The sequence below is a fragment of the Lineus longissimus genome, chromosome 1 (assembly GCF_910592395.1).
Source record: "Lineus longissimus chromosome 1, tnLinLong1.2, whole genome shotgun sequence".
NCBI classification, from domain to species: domain Eukaryota; kingdom Metazoa; phylum Nemertea; class Pilidiophora; order Heteronemertea; family Lineidae; genus Lineus; species Lineus longissimus.
The window spans coordinates 86,482-113,340 of NC_088308.1; the positions used below are offsets into that span (position 1 = coordinate 86,482).

Consider the following 26,859-nt stretch of genomic DNA (forward strand, 5'->3'; position numbering starts at 1 on the left):
TCGCAACATTCTGGTTGTGACTTTGTCCTCGAAAGACCGATTCGGTATGAATCAAGTGCACTTTTGCATGTATTCTTAATTCAAAGAAAGCTTTTATCAGAATATTCTCCTTGTTGTAATTTCAGATTAAAGGCTCGGAGAGAAAACGCCGAGACATGCTCCACACTGCCAATCTGCCGGGTGACATTGAGCACAGTCATGAGGCAGATCACAAGGAGGGGGAGGCTCAGCTATATCCTGCCAGCAAATTGGCTCAGATTTTGTCTGGAAATTTGAACCAAGATTTATCTCATGATGACTTGAATGGTGAGTTAAAGGGAAGTGAGCAGACTAACAACTGGAATGACCAGGGAAGACAGCAGGAGGAAGATCAGAGACAAAATGCAGTGAATGCAATATTGAGCTCTCTTAAGAGCATGGGAAACTTCAAAGACACACAGAACCTAACTGAAGCAGATGCTAAGCTTGCTCTCAGCAACTTACTTGGTCCAAGACCAAGCAGAGGACCTGATTATGAGGAAAATGAGAATGAGGAGAAGTCATATGTTAAGGCTTCATTAGAACAGTTATCAGAGAGAATACAAGCTTTAGGACCAGATATGGCTAGTGTACTGCAAAAGTTAAACTTTGACCTTGGTAAGTTTTCTCAGGATCCGAACGAGACCACCGACCCTGGGACATCTAGAAGTCATACAAATGGTGGACAAGAGGGTCATGGTCAAGGGCAAGATACAGCAGGACAGAGAAAGGATGGTATCACATCAAATAATGATGAGAGCCCAGTTGAGACAGCCGACCATGGACAACCAGGGGAATTTATGAGTAAGTCACACCCAAGTCCTTTGAATCTGAGGTCTTTGCAACATTGGCACTGTTGCCCTGCCCTGCTTGTGACCTCTGAAATGATCTGAAGTCAACAGCCAGAAATGGTATTGCTAGTAGAGGTATGATACCATGTGCTCACTGAAGGCTCACACATAATCCCTTTGACTGAAACTCTAGAAAGATAGGGTATCTGTAGAAAGCTTTCAAAAATCATACAATGCTTTATTACTGTATATGTACTTTCAAACGATATGGGAATACTGGGAAAATGGTCTTTCTATTGGAATTGGGAAATCTCCCAAAACATACCATTATGAATCTTGTAACAGTGTTTTAGGGTATAACATTTCCCCATTGAGTACAAAATGTAGGCCTATGAAGAGCACTGCGGTTTTCAAGGCTTTCCGTATATAAGAGGATTAAACTGCTGGGACACGCCAGACCCTCATAAGGAAATCCAATTAGGATGACCCCCAATGGACTGCCCAGGGAGTCTAACTGCTGGCAGCACACCTCTCTTTAGAACCAAAAACTATCGACTTGATCATGTAGGTTTTTTACCGAAAGACTTTTTTTGTCATTCTTCGGGCAAATCTAACTGTCTTGATTCAAGACTTGGTCATCTCTCATTCTACCATTCACTCTTGTACACAACAAAACCTCAATCTTCAACTCAGATCAGCAGTTTGCATAGAATTACATACCAGTAAAATAGTCTGACAAGTGGTCCCCTGGATCCTGTCACATTTACTACCTCCCAAAGTAAGTGATGCTCAAATCCAAGGGACCACTCAAGAACGTCATCAGTATTTGTCTGTGCCCCCCTCCCCCCTCCCCCCCCCAAAGGTCTGACATAAAGGTGCAAGTCTAATCTGAATCAGATAGATTGATACTGAAATGTATCGAGACAAAGTATCCAATGGGGTTACCATTATATCAAGATGTTTTATATGAGCTCTGATTCAGATTAGTTTTCTTCACTGGATGCCGTAACCCATGACCTTGATTGCCATTTTACACCAAGTCCCAATCGGTTCTTCCAATGCTGGCACTCCGGGCTGGATCCAGAGGTCTGAGGAAGAGGTCTGCCTCAGGTGATATAATGTCCAAAACTTCATGTTCACTTTTCCCCCTGGTGCCCTAGTAGTGAAAGACGGTTGATGAGTAAGGTCAGGGTTGCTCAGGCATACCAGTGGTGCAAGCTGAAATAGAATCCCCACCCCGGGCTTGAGTATCTCGATCCTCAAAGCTGTCCCTCTCCTTAAGGCAAATCTCTTTGAGGCTGTATGCAACACTCCAAGAATTGTCCTTTAATACAACTCCCCCTCTCCCCTCCCAGGCACTGATACTGAAACGCTATCCAAAGACTGATTAGTACTGCACACTGAAACAAAAGATTGTGAGAGGCAAGATTATGAACACAGTAGACTTCACTGGAAGCCAGTGAAACCATTGACACTTTGACCCTTTGAGGACCTATGTTTTTCATTGATTTTAACTTGCGTTCATTTATTTGGTGCGAATAGGTTTGATTTGTCATAACTGTTCTGGACAATAACTCTGGATTCTAAACCAATAATATTCCTGTGTCCTACACAGATGCCATCATTGGTCCTTAAAGAGCTTTAAGGAAGAGACCACTAACCTCCCATCCTGACTGTGACTTCATTGGTGTCGACCCCATACCTGAAAAGCATTCGAAGCAAAACCCAACTCTGTGATGTCAATTCAACAAACTGACACCTCAGGACTGGATTCTGCTTCTCACATGACACTGGCTAAACCTCAGACATTGCAAAATCTCTGATCTAGATAGATAATGTAAACAACTCAGAGCTACCATTCCAACCCACCCATACATGAATCTGAGGAAAATCCCTGTTTGACTTGCAACTGTAGCATCATTTTCATAATGAAGGACATTTCTGAATACACCCCAAAGGCAACCTTTATTCAGGATAAAAGATTTTGCAATGGGTTCCATTTCTTGTATCATGCTTCCTTCCTTCTTTCAGTCATTTGCTTCTTGGCTCATCCTTTTGTCCTTCCTTTTGCCATTATAGTCTCCATTGATGTTGAAGAAACCAGTGCCATGTGAAACAATCATTGGAAAGTTGGTGGAAGCTCCCAATTAAGTCATCACCCAGTTCAATTATGATCTCAGCATAGCATTGTTTATCTCTCAATTTATAACTGAATATTATAATCTCAGGTAAACTTTGGGAACTTCCATTCAGCAGCATATAGAATAAGACATCCAAGGCTGAACAAAATATCCCACCCACACCAAAAACGGGAGGTTTTCTGCAGTGTTTTATGTTATGATTTTATTCAGCCTTGCAAGAGTGCTGGGAGGTGCAAGAAATAAGCCTAACCCCATCCTGGTATCGGTAGCCACAGCCCAGCGTGCGAAGTGGGTGTGGTGAAGGGAAGAGCATTGTCCCCGTGATGACAAGAAGCAAGGACAATAAAAATACATTCATACAAATGAAAATCATACAAATAATAAACTACAGAGCAGGTAAGACAGTGTAATATATCACAATACAAGACAAAACAACACATAAAGAGCAGTTAATACATGAACAACACAAAGTCACACAACCAGCACAACTCAAAGAGACAAACAGCAATAGGTACAGGTGCAATAATGCTCTCCCTTCAAAGTAAACCTAGGTGTAAATGGGTTGGGATACAAGGAAGGGTAATGAACATCTCTCACCCAATTCGATTTTTGCACATTCTGTTTTTTGAGGCAGATAAACAGAAACTAAGCTGTTATCTTGTTTTTAAGCTCTAAAAGCTCAAGCTTTTTTAGTTTCTTCCACAAATCAATTTCACATTATTTTTTAATATACTGATTTCAGTACCCTTATATAACAAAATAAACAAAAGGGATATTTCACCCTCTGAAACTTAGAGAAAAAACATAATTTTGACAGCAATGATGAAATGCCCCATAAAAACAAATCTTTTACTTTACCTCAATCCACTCCATTTCGACTAATGTGAGGCTTCTTTGCGAAATCATGCAGCATATATATCTGAATCACAATCCTTGTCCAACGCTCATCTAGTAAAAGATATGATAGAGATTAACTTGCCTTGTTGGATCAGAACCTGATGATACATGGGAGGAACACAATGAGCATTTACTGAACATGTGGCCCAAAATTTGGCTGTGAAGATGAAGTTGAAGACAATGTCACATCCATCTGTGAAAATGACATCTTAAAATGAAGTTGAAGTCAGTTCACTTTCACAAAGTGATGGTCCATGAATCAAGCTTAAAGCAACGACACATGGCTCAGACAGGAGAATCACCAGATTTGACATTGACCGTAAAAGAATAGAATATAGACAGCTATTGAAATTCAGGCAACCCTTACCTTGTGAATCTTATCAATTTATCTTGGGACATAGTCACATTCAATCAGGTCAGGTTGGGAAGTTGGAACATAATCACAACTAGGACAAAGTCACATTCAGGTTGCAAACAGCTGGTCTCTGCACAGGACAAAGTCACAATCTCAGACTCGGTGATGAAGACTGTAGGCCTCCATGCGGAGTGCAGTTGAAATCCTTAATTCCATGTATTCCATGAGATTTGATTTCAATCAACACAGAATAAAGGACACACAGGGGAAAATGTGGGGAAAGGGAGCATGACTCGGTTTTCATTCCCAGCCACAGACCAAATGTGAGCAGGCCTAATTGTGGCAAGACAGGTATTTTTCAACTGACCTGTATCCACAATGCTAACTGCTGGGATCCACTGTATCTGAGATAATTGGCAAGATCAAACACTTCTTCTTGAACTTCAGCCAAAATATTTTATAATTTTGATGAATGGAAGAACTGATTATGATGGATTTTCTTGGTGAGATTCATCCCTGAAACGCTCACACCACGAGGGTTCAAACAGCATCTCCACACTTTACTAGGGGGCCAAAGCATGAGGGGTTGCAAGGGGCTTTTGATTATTCTGTGCTCACATGTTCAGAAATGTCCTACCCCAGTTTTTATTTCATTTCTGTGTAGGCCTACAGGATTTCCAATTCTAGAGCATGAGAGGGGCTGTAACACTCGTTCCATCTGTATCCCATCACGCACTCACTGCCCAATTGCCCCCTCTGAGAGGCTCTTTCAAACGATATGTCCGCTTCAACCAGACGTGGCATCAACATAGTGCATTCCAGTGCATTGAAACAATGTATTCGCATACATGAATAGAAACAGTGAATCGAAGCGACTCTTCATTTTCACTTACCTTGGCTTTCAACAGATATTGAAGATGACACTGCAAGCTGGTTACTCAATATACGATGAGGAAATGTCTCCAAATTTGGAAAATTAGCAGAGATTTTAGCTTTTGGTCGGCAATATTTGCAATTTTTAGAGGGAAACTGTCATAACATTGACCGGGAACATTGCATCGCATGTGCGATGTTACCGTTGCCGATGTTTGAAACTAATCTTAAAAACCATCGTCCCTCAAATCTCAAAATTTTCAAAATCTTTCACAAAATCCTATTAAATGAAATTTAATTCCTGGATTTTCACATGATTTATGAAAGACGTGCCAAACGGAAAAATAATTATTTCGGGACCGGTTTCGGGAGCCGAGCCGAGGAATGTCGGCATGATGCCATGGAAGTTGTCATATCTCAAAAGAAAAAAAAGATTTTTTTCTTCCAAAGATGAATCACCGAATGGCAACTCTGATAAATATATTTCATATAATTTAACCGGACTAATTATATCCCCCCCCCCCGCCGCCCCTTCGATATGATGTACTGGACTTCGATGCGGTAAGCATAACGCCCTCTGCACGCCCTTCCCAAACGCCGAAACGTGACGGGCAGGCCTAAAGCCTCAATGAAGGGAAGGTGGACGTATCACACATGCTGATTCGTCGGACCGAGTTAATTGCTTTATAAGCGATACGTTGATTGGTACGCGGCATCTGACATCAATCGATCACACGCTCGATCTGCCACACGCGAACGGTCGTGGTTGGTCAAGCCGAGATAATTGCTTAACAGGTGTATTGATTGGTGCATTGATTGGTGCTGATGATGATCAGGAGGGCAGCGCCTAAGTGGCTGGCGAGGACATTATACACTCCGGAGGCAGCGTTCCTCACCATGATGAGCCCAAATTAGGATGACGCTATGGGTCGAGCAACGTCAAAGCTCGGCCCCATTATGTGTGAATTTGATTGATGACCATTTAAGAAATGATTTGCATGTATAATCATGTGGTTGAATATATAAATTTTTCATTTTCATTCTCTCACCCAACCTACAGGCGAGGATGACAAGAAGACAAGAAAAGCTATGGTTGCAGATATCTGCAACAAGGACGAACGGTCATTCCGAGCTGAGGTGCTGGCCATGGACAGGACAGCTATGCGGTATCCTGCTCAGGTTGTCCAGAAGGACATGTGCAAGTGGACATACAGTAAGTAGCATATGTGGAGCTTTTCAAATCTCCTCCAGGCTTATGACAGTCTTCGACTTGGGTGTGACAGCCAATCTCCCCCATGGTTGTGCCAGTATTAAGATCAGGTATGTCAGCCGATCTCCCCCAGTCCAGGGTTGTGACAGTCTTCAGATGGGTGTGACAGCCAATCTCATCTGTGGTTGTGACAGTCTTCGGAAAGGGTGTGACAGCCAATCTCCTCCAGGGTTGTGACAGTCTTCAGATGGGTGTGACAGCCAATCTCATCTGTGGTTGTGGCAGTCTTTAGATAGGGTGTGACAGCCAATCTCAACTGGGGTTGTGACAGTCTCAAGATAGGGTATGACAGCCAAACCCCCTCCCAGGGTTGTGACAGTCTTCGGAGAGGGTATGACCACCAATCTCCAAGTGAAATACAAAAAATGTGATTGTCTCCCAATATGATGTGTCCCATGACAATCATAATCAGTTGATAGTAGAATGGGAAAGGTGCTAGATGTCCATGCCCTATATATGTAGTGCCAGTAGCTGGAGGGAATGATGCTTTGGGACTTGAGACACTAAGGAAGAAAAGAAGGCATTTTTGTTGTTGAAAGTTACAACCACATTTTGACATCAATTGCAGATCTTACTGAAGACGAGAGGCGATTTCTGGTGGATATGTCTGAGAAGAGCTATGAAGGCCAAGTAGCTGGACCAGAGATGTTCAACTATGGACCGTTTTGTTCACTGGTCATCCCAGAAGAAACACCAACAGGTGAGTGCAACATACATTTCATCCTCAAGAGCCTCCTTAATGGGCCGTTCTGAGTGCACACGCAATGAAGACATGGATGTGTCAGCTCTGGACTCTGGTCTGCTCATGTGATAAAGGATGTCTCTCTGTGACAGCATAGGCTTCCTCCTATACTACAGATCACACACATATTGTCTCAATAATCAATAATGAGCAAAGTTAGCTCATGCCCCAAAGAAACTAGCTTATTTGGTCATCAAAAGTGACGTTTTGTGAAAGTGTCTGATATCCTGATCCTTTTTCCAGGAGCAATAGCTGATCTTGATGGGGATGGCTTAATGGACCTCACCCTCTTGTTCCTCTACCGTGGATTCAAACATGACGATCTCGGCAGATTCGTGAGTGTCAAATACTCCATCGAATTAATGAAGGTTAATCTCGAGTATGACTTTTTGCTTTATCCCCAAGTGTACATGGATGGCAAAGTTGGCAAGCAGGGCACAACACATGTGAATGAGACAGATGTTCCCATGCGGCAAGTCAAGTTCTTACCCTACGAGAAACAACCTTGGACATCGTATCTGGGGAAAAGGGGAAATGGTGTTTACAATCCATAATAGTATGGAGGTGTCCGACCTCTTGGTCCGAGTCCGTAACATTCCTGGTTTCCTGCTTTCCAAAGGGCACAGGCTTTGTGGCCGGTTACAATTGTAACAATTAATCCAACACCTGAGAAAATCACAAGGTTTCCTGCGTTTGCCAGCCATTCTTGCTGAACTAGAAAACAAGTTTTAAGTCTAATGTTTTCTTTATCAGAACTAATCAACTTTTGAAATGCGGGTGCCCAGATTTCAATGTTTAGGGCTCTGAACACCACTAAACTGGTGAAATCTTGTAAATAAAGTAAATGAATAGATCTGTAATTTACAACAATTGTTCCCTTTATTTCATTATTCACAATATCTTGTCAGTTCTCAGACTACATTTTCTAGTTCATCTGACAGTAACAGAGGGTCAGATACATTCAACTGTCTTTTGTCATTTTTGAGCCGCGATGGTCTTTTTCTACATTCAAGGTTCACACTGTGCATTCTGCGAAAAACTTTGTGAACAAAGCCATAACACACAACTGCTCTGTGCCACTACACAGCAGAATTGAAGCCTTTTAAGTTTTTAATCTTGCTCAAACGAAGAGTCAATTCATTACTCCTGAACATTTCCATCCAACGTTTTATAAAACATGAAGCACTTCAATGCTGTACATGCCGACTCCCTTCTTCTGGGGTATATCACACTGCTCTTTCAGCTGTGACAGCAAGGCGTCCAGGCTGACCAGCTCATCATGGAGGCTCACCTATAACACGAAAAAGCCAAATCAAATACTGAACACTAACACAAGAAAAGGCAAAGGCCAAACATTTCAAGTATGATTTGTGAGCCAACAACTCCCAGAGTGTTAATCTTTACAACATACTTCTCTTATAATTCATATCATTCTTCTGTCACTGTGTCAAAGATCTCATGACACTCACTCAGGAACAACTGTGGGGTGCATATAGGATATGCTGGTCTGTAACAATTCTTGAGTATTCATGCACTACCAACACAAAAAGGTGCAATCAAGTTTTAGTTGAGAATCATCAAAAATGGTTGAACTTTTACAAGTACCTGAGCACTGACTGTTTCATGCATCTTGACAAGTGTTGTATGGGCGTCAGCTGACAAGACAAGTTGAGTGAAGTGTGCGTCCAAGAGGAGATTAATCCAGTCAACAACCTTTAAACGGCAAAACAAGTTTGAAAAGGACAGACATGTACCGTCACGTGACCTTAGGATCCCAATCCGCAGAGGACTTGGATGTCATACAAGGGTATCACAGTCAGCTAAGTCAAAAAGATGAGGTCCATATGTCATTTGCCTCCAGCATCCAATATAACATCATAGAGAATTTGGTCAAGCAAGATGTCATGATAGGCAATTCTTGCTTGAACCCGTCAACAGCTGGTCAAGGTAAACTGAGTGATGAAGGTTTTCCAAAGATTTTCAATGAGACAGAAGCACAGAGTAAATGGTCATCAGCAGATTACAGAATTCGATAGAACAAGACTCACCTGAAATCTCGAGAGATGTAATTCTGATTCATTCTTGAACAATTTTGAACCGCTGAGTAGAATGTAAAGGTACCTCAATAACATCTGAAATAATCATTATATGACAGATTACAACTAAGGTCACAAACAGTGTCGAGCGAAAATCTAATACTCAAGTTATCTGAAAGCTTTTCATTGATGCGTTTCTTTGTGAAGTTATATAGAGATGACCTTTCCATCTCTTAGTGATTATCTAAGTACTTGTATGACAGCACTGATCACTGTGCCTAAACAAGCGGTGCCAACTTGGCCCAGTGACCTTGATAACCTACCAAAACATACTGGAAGTCCATTTTTCTGAGATATTCCACCAAAAACACATCGCTGTAGGGTTGTGATAAAACCTTGTCACTGTATCAGCATTAAGGTTTCTAACAGAACTTTGTACGAACACTGGACACAAAAGCTCCTGGACAAGTTGATTCTCAGGAGATATGATTCTGTACTCACCTGTACTGACATCATGGTGAGGAAAGTAAGAAATGGCATGATACTGACTATAGATCGACTGTGTGTGGTGAAGAGGACTTGGGAAAAATTCTACTTATATAAAAAAAGGACTGATTTCAAAGGATACATCTTAGCCACCAGATCTGGGTCTTCCAGCCCGCTGTCTTTCACCTCAGATTTGTCATCTCGGTTCAACCTGCAAGAACAATGAAACTATTGACCTGTTGATAAAATGTTACAGCAGACATTCGTGGATTTCAGAAAGCTCAAAATTGGTTACTCCTACCTCAAGTAACATTCGAGAGCCTTGACGAGGAGAGATTCTGGCAGGTCGTGGATGTTCTCTATCACAGTGTGAACAACACTGGCATTGGCACGTTTGATGATGGCAGTACATATCTCATCTATCATGCTGTAACATGAACACAACAGATCAGAAATTAAGAAGAGGAACACACCAGACTTGAACAACAGAATGTCAGGTGTATGAGGTTGATTCCCTGACTTGGGTTTACAACAAAGCAGCTTCACTGAGTAACCCACTGGAAACCCTCCCCACAGAATGACTCAAGCCCTGGTTTATATCTGCCCAGCAGAACCTGCATGGCTTTGCTTACACTCACCTTGATGGCACAAGTTTACACTCAACCAGCTCAATAATCTGCTTCGACGGCCAAAGATCTTTCCCTTGAATGCAATACTGCCAAATCTCAACTGCACTGTTCATCACTTCCATGCTGTGGGTGGCATCGTCTTTTGAGATTTTCGTTAAAAATCTCTTCAAAGCATTAGTAAACTTCTTTGAATTGTTGGCCTGAAATCAACATATTGTAACTGTGAGAGCTGGATTGAGAAATTTCACTTGTAAGAAATAAGTTCTACCAGTAGATGTTTTCTATACTTCATTGGCAATTTTGAGATTACACAATATTAAGTTCCTGAGAAGGACCAGCATCCTATCCAGGGGGAGTGATACTCCAAGCCACTCAATGATAAGCTCCAGTCCGGTCGTGGCTCATGCAATAGCCCCTAAATCTGCCTTCCATGATAAGGCATAGACCTTTGTGAAACTCATGTTACTTTTCTACAGAACAAATGAAACCAATCATAATGATTGTCCTCACATACCTTTGAAGCATTTTTCAGATCTATCATAATTTGTGAGATCTCGCTGGAACCAGACGAACCTACCTGAAACAAGACTCAACAACTACATAACCTGAAATGCTACTGAATTATATGTGTGTTCTCAACACAGGAAAAAACAGACCTTGTTGATAACCATCTAATATTCTCACAGTCATAACATTTTATACCCTCCTCCACCTCACATTGTAAATGTGCCACTGCTACAGTGCTCACATGGGACAACAAAAGACTCAACACTTTTCAGATTGGCAGAAACTCAGACAGTGACAGCGCTGCCAAACAGTATTCATACGGCTTACCTCTGTTTCTAAGTTCCAACTTGACAGTGCTGGTTGCTGTGAGCTCACCTCTAGGGTCTTATTCACCGAGTCTGTGAAGCTTCCCAGAGCAGCCGAGAGTGTTGATGGAGTGATCTCCAAGTGGTACTGATAAACAGACTTCCCACAGGGCATCAGCAGTGAATTCTTATGTTTATATAGCTAGAAATAAGAAGCAGAAATGCACAGTGGTCAAATTAAATGTCAACGAGGCCACCAATAATGAAAAGTACACACAACCACTGGATCAACCTCTTACACGAATCAAAATGAGTAACAAACGAGTAAAGATGAAAATATCAATGATTTGTTTTACGTCACAAACTTGCACCATTTCAATCAGGTATGACATTGGAAACTTGAACCCATTAGATCAAATATGACAAGTATGACAGAGCCCCCCCCCCCAACCAGGATTCTCTATTCACGCCTCTGGTTCACCTTATGTGTTTGACAGTCTTCAGGGTAGCCTTTCCATGCCAATAATGTGCCATATTTAGTGTCCCATATCCCAATGCCTTTTTCAGCGTCCTTCGAATGATAGGCAGACAGGGCTATATGGGTCGAGTCTATCCCTATCATAGAAGTGTTGTTGGTGATGTTTGGGATATGTTGAAGTATCCTAGCCTGGTCTATGTTGTCAGTTATGGGAAGTGACTGGAGACAACCATCAGACCCTGCAAGTAGAAGACAAAAGAGATAATACCAAGTTAGTTACACCTGTTAAATTCATCAACATTTTTACAGAACTTTTCCTGAAGCAAAATGCACTTAAATGTTTTTTCAAGGGCAGACTATAATGACTAAAATCTACTTGGGCAGGGTCTCCTCCCTTTTGTGCCAATCCCAACACTGAAAGTGGTGAGATCTTACATAGAAATAATAAGTTTGTTCTCTTCTCCAGACATTGTTCACATGTCGCCAACAGAATGTGGCCACTTCTTTCTAAGGTCACTGTCCTCTCCTCCGTATATGTTTCTCCAACTTTGCGATTAACCACAACTTCGACTGTTGAATCCTGGAACGAAAGGAGACAAATAGTTAATGTTTCAACGCTGACAAGAGTATACATGCCTTAACAAGGCCTTTCATTAGTGAACATCTACCCACTACTCATCATAGATGACAGGTTAAGCACACTTTTTTTTCATCATACACTGGTACTGACCACTTACTCTTCAGACGGGGTATAGACTTACCACTTTTTTATGAACGGTGCTAACATAAGCATATTTTCCTGCCGTTGTCAAGGCACAGTAGACGAGTCCATCACGAGGTGTTGTGCTCAGTTGCTCAACATCACCTAACGAAGACACAGATCCATTTTGATACACAACAGCCACATCTTGACCTTTGTTGGACAGGATGCGATGAACTGGAGAAGATGCCTGAAGAAAAAAGCAATAATATGAGCAATATCACATGACATTGGTTCCCTTGAAAGACTCTTGGATGTCAACTCTTTCAGCTCAACATGTGAATCTGTAACAGAACGAATCATTTCATTGCCAGACCAAACGGGTACTTTTTGCCCAAGATCTACAACAATCCAACAGATGTCGTGTTGAGAGTTCTTTGGGAGACAGCAGTCAATAATGCTGATCACATGAGACCAACATCACCATGTTCAGGTGCGTAGGTCATGAGCAACAGGGCTTTAGGGATCAGAAAAAAATCCAAAATGGCATCAAGATTCGGCATTTTATGTCATTGTCAATATTTGGATAAACCCAACTACTTACATGAAACTTTTTACATTTTTCTAATGTCGTATCCTTGGAGAACACCCTGATCGACTTGTCATTCTGAACCGTGACATATTCTGATGTTGAGGGTCCCAGGACTGCAGGACAGGTTACACTGCTTCCATGCTTTATTGACCAATTATGAACAATCTTCTTGTCTGCAGACTGAAGCACAAGGAAGGAGAAACAAGAATGAACTAAGATGAGCGGTCATCCTAAACAGCGCCCACCAGGTTTAAAGTCAGGTATAAAGTCATCAAAATAAAATTTAGTAGCCATAAACGAAATAAGAAATAAGTAGGCTGCACAATAAAACACACTTCATCATTCATGAGATTTCAAGACATTTGGCTGCAAGATAAGGGATATACCGTCTAAAATCACAAGGCTCCTGTTGTATTCAGACCTCTCATTTCCTCCAAGTCAAATCCAACATGACCGCCGACTGACTGGGTGGTGGACGCTGGTACATTTTAGACATGTTAGACAACAACTCGCTAATCCAGCACACATGTCCGCAGTGCACGAAATGTACAGTCGCAATGTACATAGCGTACCACGTCGGGCACGTGTGAAAAACTCATGAAGATTGTAAGACGACAGACAAATGGCATTGCAAAGCTTACATTGACTAACAAAACACTTCTTGTTCTACACGAAATTATGACATAATCATCATCATAAGCAGTTTCAATCCCCACTAAATCGGTCACTTTTGAAGAAAATTGGCAAAAATTCACACTTCCGCTGATCGCTGCCATGCCTGCACCGCAACCAGTCCATTGGATAATAACTGTTTATTTATTATTGCGCAATCAAAAATGGTAATAAAAATTACTTTTGGAGGATTAAATGATATTATTATTGTGAACAAGTAGTAAATTAACGTATGTTCTAGTTCAAACTTATTTATAATTAAAATAAGTAGTATTATCCAATGGTTACAGGTCCTTGATTCGCGTCCGATTGATTCATAACCTTGAACTACGTTTGCCAAATTTTAAGAAAATGCGTCGATTTTTTAAACGATTTATGGCAATAATTCACTTATTCTGAAAAAATTAACTTCAGTTAAATGAGTCAGAAATCACCTGGAGGTCGCCCTCGGCGGCCTGACAGGGAGGGAATTGGCCCCTCCTCTAAGTATGAGGCCCAAAAAGTCAAACAAAATGGGAGGCAAAGTGAAAGTGGCAGAGCAGCCAGCTCTGCCACTGGATCTGGAAATGGAAGTGGCAGCAACACGCGCACTTTCAGCAAACCAAGTGAAAACGCCAGACCGTCTCAGGACCGGCCTGCTTCACATCGGTCTGGTAGTGGTACAGATGTGTCCAATAAAACATCTGAAAGCCGTGAAAGTGGGGTGTCCAGCCGCAGTGGATCTGGGAGAGGCGGTGCTGGTGGAAGAAGAGCAGCAGACGATCGATCCAACATTCGAGGTAAAGTGGAAAGCACACCAAATCAAGGTCAAGGTCAAATACAAATTGCTGTGCCCCCAACAGGTCATCCCGGAGCAACTTCCAATCAAAGACCAACTGGAGGCCATGTCACAGAGCGGGGAAGAGCTGTCTATCACTCTCATGGTCGTGGGCAAGGTGCTCATAATCTTCGACGTGGTGGAGAATACTTTGCCACTCACGGCAGCAGGCCAGATAAGAGTGAAGTGATGCAGCACCCGACTGGTATTCTATCAAGGGAAAACCTGCATATAGAAATAAAAGCGAGGGGCCCAGGTAACCATGCTGATTGGCTTTGGTTGTGCATGGTTGTCCTCTCAGTCTGTCTCTGATAATTAGTAACCTTGAGCTTCTGCATGTCATCTGATTGTTAAGAATAACTCGAGTAATGCAGCTTTAACAAACTTAGCCATTAGCCTTTGTCTTAGACATTTTTGACCCGTTATTGGTGTGATTTTTTCCTTTCAATCAGTGAAGCATGATTTACAAAGCAAAAATGCCCAACTTTCAATGAAAAGCTATGCTATATTTCATTGAAAAGGTTATGGTAATTCAGAGTGTTGAAATCAGTGAGAGATGTTCATGCTTCATGGAAAAGCTTCATGTTGTTTTTCGTCTCTATCAGATTTCGAAATGACAAGATTCCCATTTCGAGTTTTATCGCTTTCAAGGAAAAAAGTAGAATACGTAACTGTTTGAAATGACAAGTCTTACCTGAACAGGAATGTCTCTTGTGTGGCCATTCCATAGACTTCACACATTAACGCTGAATACACACAGTATTGATACACCCACGAATACACAGTCCCTCTACTCAACCGTGTATATGACAATGCACAGGAGCCAAGCTTACAGAGACGGCATGTTTGACTCCTTCATTGCCAGATATTACTTTGGCCCAATTACCTAATAGGATTAGTGTCAACCATCAGCTCTTGTTCGCTGATCCCACAAACAAGTATAGGGTGAGCTCCTTCCTTGGATCAGCTTGGCTGCCCTATTCTTCATGACAATAATGATAACAATACATGTTCTAGGTTAATCATTTGTAAATCAGTTGATTGATTTATGACAGCTTGGGTGCCATTTTCTTCATTAAAATCTAACAATACATGTTGTAGGTTGATAATCTGTTATCAATTAAATAGGAATTGGATTACTTTTTAGGAATGACATGTTGTAGATGCAAACTGGTGACAAATTGATAATGAAAAGAAATTATGAAGACTGTAAAATGCACTATGAAGAGTTGTCTTAAGCTTTTGTTTTCGAAGATTTTGTTTGTTGCTACCAGTATTGCTTTCATTAAGTCTATATTTGATGTATTTCGTTTTGGGTATAGCTTTCTCAATGTTTTCTCACATTCTATTGAAAAAAGTCTTTTTCTCTTTGTTCGAATGACTAACTGCAAATGGCATTTCTAATTTTCGTTAGCTCATTACATAGTCTGCTTGTGAAGCTAAATTGTAGTTTTGCCCATGCCAAGTGAAATGTTTTGCCTTGCCTCCAGTTTTATTGCCCATCAAATATCTTATTCAGATTGTGAAGGAATTAATGATTTTGTAGACATGTAGTAACTTAAAGATAAAACTATAGTACATGTATAGAGTGATAGGACATGTAAATGGGAGAGAGGTAGTATTCTGCCCTGCAATCATGATAAACTCAGTCAAGAATAATGTTAAAGAGAAGCCGTCAAGTGCCATGCAATATGCTCTTTTTCTCATCAAAATCTACACTTGTTACGCTTGCTTCCATTTTCAATCAATGGCATCTGTTGATGGGTTTTCCAGACACCAAGCCGTTCTCGGATGATTCGCGTCTGTCACGTATGATGCGGAGACTCAGCAGAGAAGATGACAAGGAGCGCAGATTGCAGCTGATTCGACAGTTGAAAGATTTCTTCATCCTGCCTGAGAACACAAAGGTTTGTCTCAGTCGTTTCCACATTGGCCTCAGTAAGGAAGTACATGATTGTATGCAAAGACTATGTATTGAGATCCACTTTCAATATGACCGTGATGAGTTTTCCAGTGCATGAAAAGTGCAGTTCACATTCTTGTCAGCTGCATTATCTTGATATTCACCTCCCATGAGTTTGATAAGCACCTGCAGTAGTGTGGAATTCAGATGATACGATACAGAGAATTTCTTGCCTGATGTGCTCATACCTTATCACCTTCTTCTAGCCAGCTTCACAATACAAGATTTAATCTTTATACCAGTACCAGTTTGCTAGTGTTAAATATTATCCTTCTACTGTAGCAACACTATTTGGGAGCTGACTATGTGCCCTGTTTTGAGGTAAATTCACATGTAACTTGAGGTGTTCAGTGGTGTGTGTGGTGGTAGCTCCCCATGTGACTCTGTTCCTTCTTAAGGGTTGGTTTGGGTTGCAGATGACAAATGGTATAGGTTCAACTTTGGGGTAAGATATTTATCAAAGGTGGTCACATTACTGTTCTTGAGGAGTGTATACCTGAAGAAGTGCAAAGTTGTGAGCTTGGGCAAAGAGGAACAATTACATGCTCAATCTTGAGACTGTTTACCACATGTATCAACAAGGTGATGACTTGGAACATAAAAACAACTGGAAAAAAAGAAATATATAAGAAAGATATCTGTGATGAAGATATTTGGTCTGAATGTGGTGTGGAGTTCACTTGCTTTGTGGGTATCTGCACTGCACAGACAACCACTTCATACTAGAAGAACAGTTTTGGGCACAGAACGTAAGCTGCAAGAAACTTGATCGTAAAGGAGAGTAGTTTGCCACTTTTATGAGGCTTTGTACTCCGACTTTAAAAGCCTAAAAATTTTGAGTGCGGAGGCGAGCAGTATTATGTTTAGAAATCGGTGTTATAAAGCGTAACTTCACTCGTGTCCTGGTTCATCAGTTTTAGATTGGTTCAGACAAGGATCAAATAATCCATCCTTAATCAGGCTGTTTATAGATTATCTATCATGCTCACTCATCTCATGTTTGTTTCCTCTGTTTCAGTCAATCATCAAGATTGTTGACAGTATACTGGTGGCTCTCCAGGATGTGTTTTATGAAAGGTAACAGAAGATTTCAATTAGTGGTTGACTACATCATGCACAGGAATGTGTAAATGACACTCTCAGCTATCAGTTCTCATCCCGTCGGCTCTCCAGGTGCCGTGTGTTAGCACTGATGAAGTTTGTCGATTTCAAGCACATGTTATTTGATTTTCAGAACATTTCGAGAAGTGAAGCAAGAGGTCGCTCATTGTATGGGAGTGTTTGGGAGCATGATGGGAAATGATGCCCAAAGGTTAGTATTATCACTTTATTTGGCCTAACTACAGAATAGCCGGGACAGTAGTAGCTCTGTACATTATGTACACTCTGTCCCTCTGTACATTATGTACACATTCCTATCATTTAGCACAGAGTGTCCCGGGTATTCTGCAGTTGCTCCGCATTAAAAGCAGATGCTATCAAGTAGATTGAAAATTGATAGAAGGGCATTTCAACACGGCTGCACTTGTTGGGCAAGAAGTTGAAAGAATGACGACTTGGAGTGAATGAGCATTCGTGTTGTTGCTCTACACAGAAGAGGACATTAAGTCTTCAAGTCTTGACTTCCATGATGTTGATACATTTCCTCATCACAGCATATAGTTGGGCCCCTATAGTTGTGTTAATAGTTGTGTGGCTTATTCTCTTGATGCCTAAATATTTCAGATATTTCCAATGGCTCTTTGAGAAATTGTCCAGCACGCAGATTGAAGAGGCCAAGATTTTATTCCTGACTGCATTACTTGAGGTAAATATCCTGCTGTTAAGAACGTTAAAGCCCCTTGCATCCAAATTCATTTGCATGAGTTAAATAAAGACCGCCTATAAAATTGTTCATATGCCCTCATATGGAGCCATCTAATAACCCAATGTTAATGCAATTTAAGTATAATGCCACTGAATGTTGTTTGTCAAGATTTCATACCATTAACCAATATCGATGTAATTTTGAAAATGAAATGGCCAAAAATCTTGCTTTATGATTTATTAGTTTTTCAAATAAAGCAGATATGTTATTGATACTCTCACAATCAAAAGTCAGTTTAGGTGATATTGTGTCAAAATGCTGACTTTGTTCTAATGATTTGTCTGTTAATGTTTCAGACTTTAAGAGCTGATGAGAAGAAGCAGAGTCTGAGAGATTTCATTCCTGTAAGTTTGCCACATCAAATCATGTTATTCGCAAGTCAAGATACATGGAACACAAATGTGTGTTCTGTTGAAATAGGCTTCAGATAGCATTGATGTGTGTGATCAATGAAGCATCGAAATTGTATAAATATCATAGAAAGTGTCATTAATCGAGTGTGATGATTGGTGTTTTCAGCTGGTCATGAACCACGTACAGGGTGTGCTGGAGAATGCCGACACTCCCGATCTCCTGGTCGCTGTCCTTGATGTCATCCTTCATCTCAGCAAGGCCTATCCACATGTCTTCTCTTCACACTTCAGGGTATGTCTACTCAAAATAAGAGAATTTATACTTTACAAGAGGAGTTTAGTTAGAGGGCACACACTTGACTCCTCTCAGACCAAAAGAATTGGTCAAACCAAAACCTTAAAGAAGAATGCACACATTTGATAATACTCCACTCGGTGATACCAACCATAAAGAAGAGTGTGCACAAATCTTTTGTGTCATGATCACGCTATACATACAGTATTCAAGTCAAGATAAGAATGAAAAATGCCAAGAAGCAGCGTTCCTTATTTCCTTATGTCCTGCCTTATATAGTTATGTTGTTTCTTCAGGATACTGTTGACATACTCGTTGGGTGGCACATTGATGCCAGTCAGAGTAATGTCCTCACAACAAAGACGTCTGACACCCTCATCGCCTTCCATAACTTTTGGATCGCCGACATGAATTTCTCAACCACTCTGCTGGGACAGTTCTTGGAGGATATGGAGGCGTACTCGGAGGTGGGTATAAGCTTCCTGTGCCTCTAAACAAGCTCATTGTTTACCTCTCACATTCAAAATCCAGCACGGTTTCACTGTTGCTCCTTTGGTAATGTTCTCCAACATTCTTTTTTTTATGAACTGATGTGATTTTGTTGAAGTTGGAATTCCTTGAACTGTACTAAAGTTAGATTGACTGATTTATTCTTGATTGCAGGACCTCAGTCTTATAACGAGTGGGCATCCCCCTCATGATGAGGACATCCCTTTGCCAGAAGACTGTATTGCAAAGATCTACTCCCTTCTCAGGTATGTTACTCGGTGTTGAATCGACAGTGAAGCTTATCCTGGCGACAGATCTGCCCGAACCAGGAGGTTTCCATAACCAAGGAGTTACTGTCAGGGGCTGCCCTATTTGTGACAAGACTTAGAGATTGATGGCAAAATCCAAGTTGGAACAAAGAGGAAATGTGATTTGTTTGTGAATTTCAAGTGATTTCAAGCTACCAACAATACTGAATGATTACAAGACAAGCTCATGAGTTTTGTCATTTTCAGGGTGTTTACTACGGTGATACAGAGTCTTGGTGACTACTTGACTCCTGGGCATAGTCCTCAGATCAGCTGGGAGTACATCTCTGACATGGTGGCAAGGATCAGTAGAACAATACTCAACACGGAGAAAACGGTCTACTCCCTCAATGTGTACACGGCAGGTTGGTAGATGAATCTTGACAGTTAAGCAGATAAAGATTGCCTTGTCATTGTTGCTGAATATCCACTGATTGGTCCCTGGCATGAAACTTTGCTTAACTGACAAGTATTGGGTGCAGATAACTCTGGGATGGTTGACTCGTAACAATAATGTGGTTGAAGTATGGTTGAACAAAGTAAAGTAGGTGAGCCTTTTGATTGCCAATGCTCAATGCTGTGATCCATGCTTGAAACTCTGCTCTACCCGTTGGTATCATCAATACATCCTCCTTTGTTTTCTTACAGGAAACTTGTGCCTGTCGAGTCTTGCCGGTCATCTCCAGCAGCACTCTACTGTTGTGTGCGAGTCACTGCTACCGTTCGTTCTCAATCAGATCAATGTCGAGATAACCAAGTCTGATGACTACTGGACATCACTTTGCTCTCTCATTCATAAGGTGTGTATCCTGTACTAGCCCTTTGACCACTTTCACATCCGTGCAGTGGACCCAGCCAACCCTGATGCAGGCCACTAGCGGTATTCCTCTTTGGGTTTCTGTCAGAACATGGACACTGATTTTCTATGATTTGGCTGTAATGACAAGTGGCCACGGCCACCGGACATTTTGCATATGATCGATAGCTTGATAAAGTTGTCTACCTGATGGCCTGTTATATATTTAGCTTTCCATTCCTTTGCTGGTTTATGTTTTGCTCTCATCATTAACCAAAGACTTGACCCTGATTCCAGCTGGTTGATCACATCAACACACACTTGCCCACCGATTTCCTCAGCAAGTTATTGGGAGCAGGCTCAGTGTTCCACAAGCTGAAGTTCTCACGAACAACGCAGGTTGTCAACGATCTTCTCAAAGTTCACACAGCTATCATGAGTTTGAAGAGTGTCCCCCTGCTTGAAGAGGCTTACAAGTAAGTCATGTTTGGGTGTTATTTAAACCTTTAGGCTCCCCTCCTCCAAAATCAGTGGATATCATGACAATGCAGTCTTTGCAGGCTTCAACATATATACTTTGTGAGAGTTTGAGGAGGATGGTAGGAGGAAGGTGTTTGGTTCAAACTCCATGGCTGCTTGCCGACTTCTGAATTGGCAGCAAGTTGTTTCCCAAATCCATAGAATCAAAGATGTAATTCACTTAATTCTGTTTCTTGTTATGTGTTCTAATGGTTGTAACCCTGTCCTCGGGATGAACATATGACAATTTTCCCAGATTGGTCCCAGTGAAGGTATTCAGCAGGTGACCACAGCTCCTCTATCTGTCAACATTGTCTTCTCTTCATGTTTCAGTTATATTCTTGGAGATTTGGAAGTTGCTCTTAACATCCTTCTGGAGAAGTCCGGTGCTCCCACCTGTAGCATCACTCAAGGGAACCCACTTGCTGGACACCTGACATATGCACCAGAAGAAGCTGAGGCGACTGCTGTGTTCGATATCTGTGTCATTGCAGTAGTGGGCAACTCTAAGAGCAATCTGATTGGGGTAGGTAAATCTGGTGGATTTACAGACGGTTCTAGGGCCCTGGAGATCTTAGAGTCAATAAAAGTGCAAAATGACTTATCTGTTGATAATTTACATGTAGATCGAGCTCCCAAGTATACAACCTTGTCTGTAACGATGGGAAGAAGATGACTTTCTTGTGGAGGAATGAATTCAAGTGCACTCTTTCCAAGGAAATTAGCCATGTGGAAATGTTGTAGTTGTAATATCTGTTTCTGATTGTAGATGTGGGCACTCTCTCCAAGTGTCTTTGACTTGTTGACCAAACATATCCTCCAGCTGCCGATAGAACTTGCCGAGCAATACCCGACCATCCAGTATGCTGCCTTACAGACTGTCTGCTCCCATTGCACCAAGCATGGCCACTTCATCAGCAGTAGTGCACTCATCAACAAGACCTCCACTCTGGAGGGATCCGTCTTGGCTAACACATATACCAGTGGACACTTCACAACGATTCTCCAACTGTTGACACAACTCCTTATGAACCGGCGCACACCATTTGACTCACTGTAAGTCTAATGTGAAGCATTCCGATCCAGCTCTGTCGTTAGCAGTCAGTGAAAGTCATATCGATGCTACAGTGCGAAATTGTCAAAAGGGTATTTGATCGTTTGCAAGAACAACCATGTCACTTTATACACAAAAGTCTGCATGTTTGCTAATTGTGATGAAATCCAACCATTCCTCTGTACACTTAGTATTGGTAGTTTCAGTTCTGAACAGTCTTTTCTTGCTGACTACTTTCAGCTGCCTGGCAGTGAAGTGGGTTGGAGACATCATTGAAACCCTCCAGCATAACGTGCACATGTTTGGCTATGACGAGTTCCTGGCGATATTTGATGCGCTCATCATTCTCGGCCACAAACAGGACTTTGAACTTGCCTTTAAATCTTGCAAGTGTTTGAAAGCTGTCTTAAAGAAGAGTACTGACCTTCCGTTGGTGCAGCTAGCAAGGTGAGTTGTCCCCGTCTTGCCTACCAAGGTGAGTTGTCCCCGTCTTGCCTACCAAGGTGAGTTGTCCCCGTCTTGCCTACCAAGGTGAGTTGTCCCCGTCTTGCCTACCAAGGTAAGTTGTCGCCGTCTTGCCTACCAAGGTTAGTGGCAAAGCGACAAAAGGAGGCACTGTCACACTGTTCAGTCATAACGGAGAGATTATTTACTGTTTGTATGAGAAATCTTGTTGAAGTAAGAATAAATTGGTCATGAATTGGCTGTGAACACCATGCCAAACACTGTTTCAAAAGAGCAAATCCTGAGTAAGAGTAAAAATGAAAGAGTGTAAGAGTAAGATATCATGCAGAAAGAATCATTTTCTTGTCATATGTTTCAGTAAAAATGATGAATAATGTTGACAAGAACTTGTTGTTTTCAGAGTGAGAAGTCTGTGTCTTGTGCGAATCAGCTGTAATGATGTGACAGTCGGGGAGGAGTACACCAAGCTGTTGAAGATGCTACCTATCTGTACCACGGCCACCTCTCAATGTTCATCACAGAGCAAACAGCGCAAGAGTCACCTGGACAAGAAGGGTGTGGTGACACCATGGACCCTCAACCAGGGACGCCGTCACCACATGACCAGGCTGCCTCTCGGCACGTTCCATTCACATAACTTCAAGACCCTAATGGGTTATCTGTTGTGTAATCTCCAGGCCAAGTTCTCTGAGGAGACGGGTTGGCTGCTGAGCATCTTCCAGAACTGTCAGAGAGTAGCAGAGAGGGATGCAGAGAAAGAGGACAAGACAGTCAAACTGGTAGGTTGTTGATCATCTCAGATTGCAACTCTTCATCAAGGACCAGCTGGCTTGATTGCCCTTGAACACTTTGGGTGGCAAGACTGATTCAATATATTGGTGGAGAAGAAGGTTTGGAGCACTACTTGAGGGGTAATTATAGTATCCGGATGACTTGTAGTATGTCTGTAGATTGAACAAGCACCACATTCTTGTCACTTGTCATTTACAGGAAACTGGTAATGATTGTGAGATGTTTTTCTGGCTGACTTGGGAGGCAGCTCAGTTCTGTGTGCTGACCAAGCTTCGTACGCCACTGGGGAAACCACAGGATACATTCACGACCATCGAGGCTGCCTTGAAGAAGTATGCTTGTGATGCTCTCAATAAAGACAACGAAGATGGAAATATGGCAACGGAGGAAATGCAGGGTGCGTTTCTTAACTAAATTAGAAACAGAATCTTTGAAATGTCAAATGTGCAATTGGTTGCCTTGCAGCATGGTTTGGTGCCCGGTGGATCTGCCTTCAGTACTTAGGGATTTACCCACGACTGTGGAGCTCTGAGAATGGTAGATGGTAGCTTGTTTCATCATCAAAGCATGAGTGGCTGTCTAGCAAATGCAAACAAGAAGATCTTCAGCGTCTTGCAATGTCATTTACCTGTAAGCAATGTGAGTTTAGTCCTATCTTAAGTTTGATTCCGATTCTGCGAGTCTGTTTGATAGTTATTTTGTCGCCTTTCAGATGGTTGCTACGGCCTTCAGCTGAGGGTGAACCTGTTAATCCAGTTCATGGATCACTTGGAGAAGCTGCTCTATAATGCTTATGAAGGATGTGCGGTCGCCATGGCATCAGCACCAAAGGTAAGACACCCATTGCTCTTACTTCAAACCAGGTTCAGTATAATGGCAATGTATTATTAACTTGTGTCCAAATAAGTCTGAACATTAGCAAGTTCATCTGAAAGTGGAACTGTTGAGGTGGATTGGAATGATCACCTGAGAACGGATACTGAGTGAGAAGGTTTGACATGAAGAACAGCAATCTATTGATAAGCTAGGTCCTCCTCTAAGTGTCCAAGGATATCCATGATTTGATGACCAGATGTACCAGCTTACTATTGGCATGGTTTTCACCACTGCAGGTCTGCATCATTTTGTTGTTATTTTCAGACTGTGCGTCCATTCTTCCGCACGAACCGTGCCACGTGTCTTGAATGGCTGAGTCGTATCCGCGTGAGTGTGATGATCACATCGCTTCACTGCCACCAGCCAGCAATGGCCGTCCGGCAGGCCTCGGAGATGTTACGAGATCTCAAGGAGAACAACAATATCTCGGTAAGTAACAGGGGTCATGCTATGTCATACAAAGTGCCGCTATGTAAGGCCACATTGATAGAGCCTCATTTGTCAAGATGATCATTTGCTTTGAGGTTATGATCATGAATCTCAACTCTTCATTGTATAAGCCTTATAACTGTTGTATACCCACTCCCACAGTGAAGGCAGTAGTATAGCTTCAGGCCACTTATTTGTTCATAGCACAAGTCATTATGATAAGTATGCTGCCTGTTTCCATCTCCAGGGCCATGACTTTGAGAGAGCTGTGATGTACCTCGTGCAAGCCTTGGTGCTGTTGAAGTCTCCTGAAGCCATCCAAGGTGTGTACGCCTGGTGTAAGGAGATGGTTGGACAGAAACTCACCTGGATCAAAGCGGCCGTGGAGAAGGCCAGTGGAAGGTAGGCAATTTGGATTCCTTTCATAATATTGTGATTGTATTGTGTGAGAAAACACCAACTCAGCGGGTTGTGGGCTGCTAACCCTTCATCATACCCTTTCCAGTAGCCCTAGCTAGGACCTTGCCCCCACTGAAGTCACCCTGAGGTAAATAGCTAAAATCATAGATGTATGTCTGTCACTTGAATTATAAATGTTAATCTCCAGAAGTGGATTCTTTTCCAGATACGAACAAGCAGCCAATGATTTCCAAACCTCGCTGAAGAACTACCTCACACCTGACACTCTCCTGGATGAGAAAGAGACGTCCAAGTCACCAACTGACTCACCATTGCATAGTCCAAGGAACTCAGTCAACCCCGAGGTGCTGAGGAAGCAGTTCAAACAGATGGACCCAGACCCCTGTCTGGCCACGTATCTGGTCAATGAGGTGAGTGTCAACCCCGAGGTGCTGAGGAAGCAGTTCAAACAGATGGACCCAGACCCCTGTCTGGTCACCTATCTGGTCAATGAGGTGAGTGTCAACCCCGAGGTGCTGAGGAAGCAGTTCAAACAGATGGACCCAGACCCCTGTCTGGCCACCTATCTGGTCAATGAGGTGAGTGTCAACCCCGAGGTGCTGAGGAAGCAGTTCAAACAGATGGACCCAGACCCCTGTCTGGCCACCTATCTGGTCAATGAGGTGAGTGTCAACCCCGAGGTGCTGAGGAAGCAGTTCAAACAGATGGACCCAGACCCCTGTCTGGCCACCTATCTGGTCAATGAGGTGAGTGTCTAGTGTCTGTCTTTCTCGTAAAAAGCATGACTTCTTCTCTCTTGACCCAGTGACTCGGCTTCAGCTGATTGTATTTGTTGTAATACCCATCACATTGTATGACTTTCAGGTGACAGATAGCTACCTGAGACTTGATGATCTTGAGTCTGTCCATTCTTGGCAGGAGAGTTTACACAGCTACAGGAAGGAGTACACTGGTAGCTCACTGCAGGTGGCCTTCAATGCTAATGTGGACATGAACTACTTGAGGTACGTACTCCGAGACATAGCATTAATACTCACTGTCACCAAACATTGAAGAGTCCTTGAAGGCAATTATCTCTAAGTGAGTTGGGTCAGCTGAGAGGAACTAAACATTCTGAATCTTTTCAGGGCTCTGTCCAAGTTTGATTGTGGAGACTACTCTGGTGCTAGAGAGAGCCTGATGTTGGTACCAGGAGCCTCCCTGAATGATGTCCACAAGCATGCCTCCTCCCTGCACCTCTGCTGGGACCCGAGGTCCGTCCTGGAGGCCTGCGATAAGAGGTTCACTGCTGCTCAGATAGCAACTGCTGAAGGAAAGGAAGCAGTGTAAGTATATAGCATGCCTTCACCTCTTTCAGCCACCTGCAGTTGAAACAATCATCTCAGGTAGGATATTCGGGGCAAATGAATCGCTGATAATAGGTTCTAACACTGCCTCTCCTGTTTCAGTGACACCATCACCAAGTGTTTGAGTACATCCCTAAGGCTTGTGGAAGACACACTGTTGGCCAGCAGTTTGGAAGGCGGACAGCTACTACCTTCAGACCTCCTTGTGCACATGCAGTCCTTGGCTTGTCTGAAAGACTGCCTCACAGGTGATAAGGTAAACTGGCCCTTTATATTGTGTTACACATAGATCACTGATTTGATCAAAGGATGCCATTTGCACAGTCATAAGTTGTCCTTGCTGGTGACATACCAGACAGCTCATGCAATAATAAATGAACCGAGTTTACCATAGTGATTATACTTGTGTTTTCAGGAGTTCTTACTGTCTATCCTTGGTGACCTGCAGCTCGATCCACAGCTCCATGATGTGGGAACAATCAACAGAGTCCTCAAGTTCCTCACATTCATCACTGAAACAAGAGACAAACTACCGGGGGCAAAAAACTGTGGTAAGATTGTGATTGCAATATCAAAGT

General features: G+C 42.3%; 3 protein-coding genes across 5 annotated transcripts in view; 2 read left to right on the top strand and 1 right to left on the bottom strand.

Annotated features, from left to right (window-relative positions):
- The first annotated feature begins 6,923 nt into the window (after window positions 1-6,923).
- Window positions 6,924-7,890, top strand: LOC135498857 (uncharacterized). The gene is made up of 2 exons (XM_064789358.1): window positions 6,924-7,045; window positions 7,331-7,890. Exons 1-2 carry the CDS (start codon window positions 6,949-6,951, stop codon window positions 7,639-7,641), a joined length of 408 nt encoding a protein of 135 aa, XP_064645428.1. The 5' UTR covers window positions 6,924-6,948; the 3' UTR covers window positions 7,642-7,890.
- A 54-nt stretch (window positions 7,891-7,944) lies between these two features.
- Window positions 7,945-13,597, bottom strand: LOC135497220 (nucleolar protein 11-like). The gene is made up of 14 exons (XM_064786978.1): window positions 13,462-13,597; window positions 12,833-13,000; window positions 12,290-12,478; window positions 11,964-12,108; window positions 11,532-11,767; window positions 11,073-11,252; window positions 10,753-10,815; window positions 10,248-10,438; window positions 9,911-10,036; window positions 9,752-9,820; window positions 9,447-9,525; window positions 9,136-9,219; window positions 8,693-8,800; window positions 7,945-8,378 (listed from the first exon to the last, which is right to left on the bottom strand). The coding sequence occupies exons 1-14, from the start codon at window positions 13,594-13,596 to the stop codon at window positions 8,256-8,258; spliced, it is 1,896 nt and encodes a 631-aa protein (XP_064643048.1). The 5' UTR covers window position 13,597; the 3' UTR covers window positions 7,945-8,255.
- Window positions 13,598-13,829: 232 nt separating this feature from the next.
- The window catches only part of LOC135483059 (serine/threonine-protein kinase SMG1-like), a 62,146-nt gene continuing 49,116 nt past the window's right edge, over window positions 13,830-26,859 (top strand). Inside the window, exons 1-26 of one of the 3 annotated variants that reach the window (XM_064763570.1) lie at window positions 13,830-14,565; window positions 16,083-16,216; window positions 16,555-16,593; window positions 17,291-17,349; window positions 17,507-17,584; window positions 17,998-18,079; window positions 18,436-18,483; window positions 18,659-18,784; window positions 19,084-19,254; window positions 19,451-19,542; window positions 19,792-19,949; window positions 20,233-20,384; window positions 20,678-20,856; window positions 21,233-21,425; window positions 21,669-21,955; window positions 22,194-22,400; window positions 22,819-23,197; window positions 23,409-23,607; window positions 23,923-24,041; window positions 24,351-24,515; window positions 24,763-24,917; window positions 25,141-25,345; window positions 25,800-25,939; window positions 26,063-26,260; window positions 26,384-26,537; window positions 26,697-26,832. In XM_064763570.1, coding sequence (XP_064619640.1) covers window positions 13,911-14,565; window positions 16,083-16,216; window positions 16,555-16,593; window positions 17,291-17,349; window positions 17,507-17,584; window positions 17,998-18,079; window positions 18,436-18,483; window positions 18,659-18,784; window positions 19,084-19,254; window positions 19,451-19,542; window positions 19,792-19,949; window positions 20,233-20,384; window positions 20,678-20,856; window positions 21,233-21,425; window positions 21,669-21,955; window positions 22,194-22,400; window positions 22,819-23,197; window positions 23,409-23,607; window positions 23,923-24,041; window positions 24,351-24,515; window positions 24,763-24,917; window positions 25,141-25,345; window positions 25,800-25,939; window positions 26,063-26,260; window positions 26,384-26,537; window positions 26,697-26,832 — 4,510 coding nt within the window. In that variant the 5' untranslated portion in view covers window positions 13,830-13,910. The remainder of the gene's footprint in view (window positions 14,566-16,082; window positions 16,217-16,554; window positions 16,594-17,290; window positions 17,350-17,506; window positions 17,585-17,997; window positions 18,080-18,435; window positions 18,484-18,658; window positions 18,785-19,083; window positions 19,255-19,450; window positions 19,543-19,791; window positions 19,950-20,232; window positions 20,385-20,677; window positions 20,857-21,232; window positions 21,426-21,668; window positions 21,956-22,193; window positions 22,401-22,818; window positions 23,198-23,408; window positions 23,608-23,922; window positions 24,042-24,350; window positions 24,516-24,762; window positions 24,918-25,140; window positions 25,346-25,799; window positions 25,940-26,062; window positions 26,261-26,383; window positions 26,538-26,696; window positions 26,833-26,859) is intronic. The other 2 variants (XM_064763585.1, XM_064763578.1) reach the window with 2 other exon arrangements.